The sequence below is a fragment of the Engraulis encrasicolus genome, chromosome 19, assembly GCF_034702125.1.
Source record: "Engraulis encrasicolus isolate BLACKSEA-1 chromosome 19, IST_EnEncr_1.0, whole genome shotgun sequence".
Taxonomy (NCBI): domain Eukaryota; kingdom Metazoa; phylum Chordata; class Actinopteri; order Clupeiformes; family Engraulidae; genus Engraulis; species Engraulis encrasicolus.
The window spans coordinates 27326230-27334391 of NC_085875.1; the positions used below are offsets into that span (position 1 = coordinate 27326230).

The 8162-nt window shown below is 43.0% G+C and overlaps 1 protein-coding gene across 1 annotated transcript in view; it reads left to right on the forward strand.

Annotated features, from left to right (window-relative positions):
- Positions 1-1624: 1624 nt before the first annotated feature.
- asmt2 (acetylserotonin O-methyltransferase 2) overlaps positions 1625-8162 on the forward strand; it is a 12004-nt gene continuing 5466 nt past the window's right edge. The window contains exons 1-5 of the mRNA XM_063183982.1: positions 1625-1967; positions 3343-3458; positions 5677-5851; positions 6601-6730; positions 7523-7591. Of these exons, the coding sequence (XP_063040052.1) occupies positions 3378-3458; positions 5677-5851; positions 6601-6730; positions 7523-7591 (455 nt within the window). The 5' untranslated portion in view covers positions 1625-1967; positions 3343-3377. The remainder of the gene's footprint in view (positions 1968-3342; positions 3459-5676; positions 5852-6600; positions 6731-7522; positions 7592-8162) is intronic.

Consider the following 8162-nt stretch of genomic DNA (forward strand, 5'->3'; position numbering starts at 1 on the left):
ATATGGGGTGGGTGGGTGGATGGTGGTGCACAGATGCAAGCCTACCTGGCTGAAGGCCTTGTTCTTGGGTTTCTTTTTAGCTACATTACATTATATTCAGTTACATGTAATGTATTGTAGCTTCGGTTTCTCTTGAATGTGGGGAGGGTGGGTGGTAATGCATAGATATCCACCTGGCCAAGAGCATTTTCTTGAGTGTAATTACTAGGGTTGCCAACTGTCTAAGAAAACTATGGGACACCGATTGTTGCCAGAGGTCTGGGGGCCTCCCCCCGAAAATGTATTTCTTAGATGCAATTTACTATATTTTAACCAATTTGTGTCCTGTTTGAGCTCAATACGGAACCATGCTATTGTTTATAAATATGGGACAATTTCATATTTTAAGGAACGGTTGGCAAGCAAAGTCATTGCATAGTTGGCTATAGGCCTATACTTTATACGAAGACAAGACACTACTAGTTTTCACCTAAAAAAATTGAAACCCAATAGATTTCAACATGTCGTGCAGAGAAAATAAGATAAAATACAACATTCATTTCATCTCTGGTGGTACAGTACAGTGCATGCCACACTGCATGAAAAACTTCACCGAAACAGCTCACGATGGGTTAAACTTTAAAAAATCCAAACTGAGCAACTTCAGGGGCCTGCAGCAGCTGCATACAGCAACCCATATCCTAGGGGCCCCAGGACATCTAAATCCAGCCCTGATCTCGAGGGGCCCCTCCCCAATAGATTGGATAGATAGAAAACAGGACACCAATGTTACACAACTATGAATATGTGTGCGACCAAGTTTGCATGTGAGGGCCCCAAGTCCCTCTTTACCTAGGGCCCCCAAATACCTAGAAACTGCCCTGGCTGCACTCTGCTCTTATTGGGTGACCAGAATCGCAGGAATTTTACAACCATGTAACATTTTCGGAAAGGTCACAGCAGGAGGGAACATCTAGATTTGCAAAACAAGCTTGTCTGCACTAGGGGGATGACATTGAAGTTTTGCTGACAGATGTATTAGTAGACAAAATAGGTGTGGTGGGACAAGAATGCAGGTGTATTTGTGGTATTGGCACTGAGCAGGGCTGAGCTGGGGATGAAAATGCAGGCCGAGCATTTTCATTTCGACTGGTCTGCCTGGCATTTACAGAAAAAAGGGAGCCTGTGACAACAGTTTTAGTAATGTATTACGTAATGTTACTTTTTTGACCACGACAGTCAAAACTCATATTAAAATCTGACTCAGAGAGGTCATCTGTAGTGGCATGAGGACTGATACCATTGCACCAAATGCCCTGTAAGCTCCATCAGACTACAGTTGATGTCGTCTCACCACACTGCACTGAGCCAGCACTACACATACCACACCTGCCTGACTTTAATACCTGTAACCTGCATGCCTTAGACTTTGAGCTGACAGATATCTAAATGACCTAGTTGTGTGAGGTTTGAGATAATGATTTGTATCAGACATTTGGATTTGGAAACACAACTGAATGTGCAGAGGTGTACCTATTCCATTTTTACCATGATGTAACCTACCTCAAAAGAAGTTTTACTCACTCCAGCCAATCATACCTGCTAAATGTTTTATACCAGTCTCTCCACAATGCCCACTGTATGCCTATATCACCCCAAAAATGCACAGTTAAAGGGAAGGGTGCCCAATAAATAGCCTTGGCATGGCATGGCATGGTTACCTCACATTTTTTTGAAGCACTGGAATGCGAACGCCCCCTGTTGGAAGCAACAGTCCCAGCCACAGAAGTTGACTTTCTCTGTCGGGATTTGGACTCTCGCTTCAATGGACACTGTTGCCTCAGAGACGACCCCAGGTCGTGTGGACACACCGTGCCAGACAGGCCGAGAGCAAACAACATCGTGGAATTTTATCCCCAAATAACAGCCAAAGTGAGAGACGCATTCCATCCTGTCACTGCTGCTTCGACCTCTTTCATTTACCATTGGTAAGTTAGCATGGCATGCTAGCGAAATACTGCACAATTTGCTTGCGGCAATAATGTATCTGTGCGTTTTCGGAAACTTTATGTAACCATTTTCGTGGTCTGAAGTCGACCTGGTCTGTGCACAGCCATTGACTGCATGACCGCTGCATATTCGCTTGTCACTGTAGCATTTTGCCTCTGTTTACTTCGTGCATCCCTTTGAAATGTGCAATAAGATGTAGGCTATTATTTCCCCTTTCTTTTCTCACACCGTCGATATTGCATGGCTGCAGGCAGCCTCGTAGAAGTAAGACAATTTCCTCACAATTTTCTTGTGACGAAAGGATAGCGGGGCATGTTTGAGAGAACTGTCCAAACTGGACTGTCAAACTGCATTTGGCACTGTCTGACCTCTGCATTTTAAAAAAATCCCGTTTATGCCAAGGATAGCTGCTATTTTCTTTATTTTGGGTGTATTTTCATTTTGTTCTGTGAAAAGTGTTGAAATCAGTGACCTGTGCTCTCCCTAAAATTCAGTGATTCCCAGATTCACGCTCCCATCTCATTACACTCCCATTTCATCTCGCTCCCACTAGCCAGACTAACGGTACCACCGCCATATTGATGTTAGTTTTTTGTTTCTAACCCTAACCTTAACCCTAACCCTAAACCTAACCCTAACCTTAACCCTAACCCTAAACCTAAACCTAAACCTAACCCTAAATTGCTTGTATGTGGCAGTATATGATAATACGTGAAATATAATCGGGTGGGGACCGCAAGTCCGGGAGTGATAGAAACACCGGGGACCGCACGTCCGGGAGCGAACTCCGTTGGGAGTCTCAGTCTGTATGCCAAATTCAGTTCCTGACAGTAACTGGACTGGACAGTAATATGCAGGCTGCTTCTCCGGGGAGTGGGATGGGGGTGTTGCTAATGGTTGTTGTCTGCACTGTACACACATATTAATTGAAAACACAGAAACTCCTCTCCAAGATGCTCTTGGCGATAATAAATTCGTTTCAGTCTTGCGCAACAAGCATATCCACTCTCAGAGATGTCTACTCCTGACATTTGCTGATGTAGCAATACAAGACAGTCTGCATTGTGAAACACATGTCGAAGGATTGCTCAACAACGTCTAAAATTGCAACAATGTTGACTGGTTGAATTAATCAGCATGTCAGTATCCTGGAACCATCTGACACTGAAGAAGGTTGTGGTTGAATTCAATTGAATTCTGAAACAGTTCATTTCAAATAATCATTCTCATCTGCACTATTACTGCACTATAACAGTATTACTGCACTTTAACACTATTGCGGACTCCGTCCTCCTTTTTAAGGTCACGTCAGACACTTTAGATTAATGTAATGTTTTGTGATTTCTTCTTCAGATATCGTTCATCCTGAGGACGGCGTGTTTGTGACCATGGCTGAGCAGTTATCCCAGAGTGAACTTGACTACCCCTTCAAACTGCTGGAGTATTTCAACGGCTTCCGAGTATCCAAGGTTGTATAGATAGGATTTGAAGAGAACTCTTCCGCTCTCACTAGATCAGTGGTTCTGAATGTTGCCCCCCAAATGCCCCCTTGACCTCATCATAAGCCTGCCCCCCTCCTTAACCCCTTAGCGCAGCACTATGGCCCTCTGTAATGTCATGGTAATGTTGTTATGATGTAGTTAAGCATTTTCAGCAAGTGAATACGGTCTCCGGCGACCCCTGCTGCAGTAAGAGGCTACGGGTGATACATTACAAAACAATACCCCCAGCCTTTTCCTTCTCAACGCTCCCCAAAGTCTCCCTTAGATGCCCTGGGGGGCTGTAGAGCCCTGTTGACTACATTAGATCAGTGGTTTCCAGCATCTTTTGTCCTACATACCCCTAAGCCATTTTGTCATATAATGAGAACCCCCCTCACTCATGCTTGCTCTATAGCCTACATGTTTACAAACGGTAAACCCATGTATATCTATTCCTCTATCCCAATGTGACTACACTCCATATAGCAAAGAGAGATATCCTCCGCGCTCCTGCACTTCACAATCTGGTGCGTCTCGGGAAAGGACTTGGTAAATGCAGGGGAAGAAAGGAGTCACCGGAGCATCTTCAGATGTGGAAAGTAACTTGTTTTATTGGGCAAGCGCCAAGACTAACGTTTCGACGTTCACACGTCTTCTTCAGAGTCAATATGATAATATACGTCGAAACGTTAGTCTTGGCGCTTGCCCAATAAAACAAGTTACTTTCCACATCTGAAGATGCTCCTGTGACTACACTCCATATTAGGGCTGTAAGGATATTGTACCGAACCTTGTGATATGCCAAGTCACGATATCGTGATGCAAGAAGGCAGTATCATGATATGCCCTTTAAGTTCTGTTACCCTATTTCAGAAAGCAACCACATGATATGATGTAATACCGCTTCCAAGCTTAAGATTTAAAAATCGTGGGGTGTACCGTAAGTGAAAATCGTGATACGAACCGAATTGTGAGATGAGGGTTACAACCCTTCTCAAGTGCCCCCTGATGATTGCAGTTGCTTTGAATAGATACCATTGACACAATTGGCTATGGGCTACTTATGTGCAAAATGGCACAATTGTAACAACCAATAAACGTCCATGGGAAATCGTAAACCACACCTTTCCTACGAGAAATTGCATGGGTATCCTCCAGACTATCTCACTTGTGAGATCCTCTGGTGTTAATCAGGCAATGGTTACATGGCTTCAGTGCCAAGAATGTAGTCGAAAGATGGTTGAACATCTGTGATCAGTTGTGTCAGCAGGCTCTCCACATTTGGCATGTGTGTCTGCCATGAGGCGTATACACTCAGTGATTTCTGGCCGAATCACAAAATGAGCATCTCTCGTCTGTGGTTCCCACTGAGGTCAACTACAGACACCCTCAGACGGACTTTAGCCCTAGAGGCTGTCTCAGACCAGATGACTCAGGACTAGAGGCTGTCCATTTTTGTGGAAGGCGGTTGTTGTGGTAGATGGCTTCATTGAAAAGGAACAAGCCTGAATCTACTTTACAGTTTTGAGTTGTAATTCAGTATTTATCAAAATGTTATGACAGTGTAGCACATGACAGATAGCCTTGTGAAATATCCATATGGATTGTTGCTATATACTGTGCTTCCTCTCGGTTATCAGTAAAATCACTGTTTTGTTTGATTTTGGTAAAAGGAAAGATCAGATCACATTAATCCAGTTCCAATTGCCTGGATGCTACCATGGCCTCATAATGTTCACCGTTCCACATAGAGTAGACTATACTGCTACGACAATACACAGCCACTTTAGTAATACACTACGACTTGGTCACGGCCATTCTGGTAACACCAAATGTATAGCAGAGAGTTTTCTAGCGTTTCGAAAAATTAATTAATTTGCCTCCTGTAACCTGTTGACAGATGTCCCCATCCACTGGTGGTATTCTCTGTGTGTGATCTGGGTGTGTTTTATCTCACGTCCACATAATAGGTGGTGGTATTCTGGGCGGGTGAACTCGCTGTAATTAATGTCCACATTGTGTGAGCTGGCGATGTTTAATGTTTCCCACAGATGATATTCTCTGCGTTGTGTGAGCTTGCTGTATTAAATGTCTCTGTCCACATAACAGGTGATATTATCTGCGTTGTGTGAGCTTGCTGTATTTAATGTCTCCTACAGGTGATATTCTCTGTGTGTGAGCTTGCTATATTTAATGTGTCCCACAGGTGATATTCTCTGCGTGTGAGCTGGGTGTGTTTGACCTGCTGCTGCAGTCCCAGAGGCCCCTGGCGGCGCGCGAGGTGGCAGAGGTGCTGGGCACCAGCGAGGACGGCATAGAGAGGCTGCTGGACGTGCTGGTGGGCATCGAGATACTGGAGGTGGAGAAGGTGGAGGGCACAGGTGGGACACTCTCACATGCGCACACACACATACACACACACACACACACACACACACACACACACACACACACACACACACACACACACACCTGCTGATTGCACTAGTGCTGGGCTTTCCTCACCAGCACACTAGGTCTGTAACAATAATGGATCGAACCGAGAAATCGCGATACTCAGAGTCACAATGCTGTATTGTGATGTAAGGAGGCAGTATCATGATACGCCTTTCAAAATGTTGTTATCCTTCAGTCCAGAAAACAATCATATGATACAATGTGATAGTGCTTCCAAGCTTCAAATGAGATACATTTCAGAAATTGTGGGGTGTATCGAACCGTAGGTCAGAAATCGTGATACGAACCGAATCGTGAGTTGAGCGCAACACGCACATGCTTACTGAGTGTGAGTGAGTACATATTATCAGAAGAGTTGAGCTGTAATGTATGCATCTGGACGTCTTTTGAGGCTTGAAGACATTTCGCATGCCATGCAAAAGGTGTCTTCAGTTCTGACTGGAAGATGTAGCACCAGGAGTTATAGTACATGTATGTCTTCATAGGAAGACTAAGGACTTCCCATGAATCAGTGACTTTTTTAGAGGATGAATACCTGTTTCCTATCTCTGTTGTTACTCTTATGTGCTTGCGTGTGGTGTGGTGTTGAGAAGCATGCTACAGTACAGTGGCATAGACCTGAATGCCTCTTTTTTTTCTATGCATGTCTTCCTCCTTTCATGGCGCTGTGAAGCCTGCTACAGCAGTACGGACGTGTCCAACCTGTACCTGGCCAAGACCAGTGCCAAGTCTCTACACCACATGATCATCTACAACTCCCAGACCATCTACCCACTCTGGAATAACCTGGGAGACGCCGTCAGGTGAGGCTGAGGCAATCAGTGGCGGAGTGGCAAGGTGCTCTGATGATTTACCTGAGGGGATTGGGCCAGGTATTGCAATGACCCTGTCTGTCTGTCTGTTCAGTTCAGGACAGTTCAGTAGCTTTTTTGTCCCAGTATGGGCAATTGTTGTGCAGTAGTAGTACACATTTCTCACACACACTCACACTCAACACATAAAAACATAGTAGCATAAGAAATGCATTGAAGATTATAAAAGTAAGGTAGATAATTAAAGAAATATGTGCAGTACAGAGGATGCATAAAAAGCGTATATTCATGCGACATATGACTATTTGTGTTTCCTAGTCCTGTCTGTCTGTGTGCCTGCGATTGTCACCAAACGCACTTCATTACATTTATTTAGCTTTGGCCATCTGATTGCTCATGTTATGTAATGTACAGTAATAATGCGGTCAGCTAAGGCTAAAAGCAACACAGTCAGACACTCAAAAGTATCCAAGGGAGAATAAAAGTCTTAATTGTGAAATCAGTTGCTATTTATAGTATGTTTATATTCATGTCCCCTTTTTGTGTATGTCTGTTTTGTTCATGTAATGTTAGTGTGTCTAGCTCTGAATTCAATGTTTGCCTTACTTCTTAATCCTGTTGTACTGTCAATATGACAAAATGTCGATATGCTACAGCTACACCATGACCATGAAGCAAGCAGCATTATAATGCAGCCAAGAACTGAATCGCATAGTTACATGTCTTCATATAAAATGATAAAGGTTTTTTTATGAAGGATTTTTTTGTTTCATTTTTACCTAGGGAAGGAAAGAATCAGAATGAAAAAACCTTTGGATTGCCATCTGAGGACATCTTTGCAGCCATGTACAGGTCTGTAGTTCATCTACCATTATTTATACACTATAGTGGGTAAACAAGTCATAAAACACAGTCAAAGTTTGTCAGCATTTTGTCTTATTTTTTCATTTTTGTCTTTTTAACAACCAGAGATTTAGATTAGATTATTTATATCTGACTAAATTTCAGTTTGAAAATTTGATTTGATTCGATCTGATTTGAAATGAAGTCTTTTTGATGTCTTTTTTAATATAATTTTGAATATAGAATCGTTTTATTATGTCTATTCATTTTTTTATTTTTCAGTTCCTTCTTTTGAGGTAGTTACCATCACAAATGTTAGTGCTACTGATTTTTTTTTACTGTAGGACTTCTTTCCAAACTGCAATCTTATTATTTTCTAGCTTCGCCTGTCACTAGATGCTACATTAAGCAGTTTCCCCAAGGCACTTTGATATTTTAGGTCTAGGGTTTTGTTCTGTGAACTCCAGAGCTCACAGAGAAGCTAGTACACACACACACAAACACGTACACACACACACACACACACACACACACACACACACACACACACACACACACAGTGAGCAGCATTGTGTTGTTT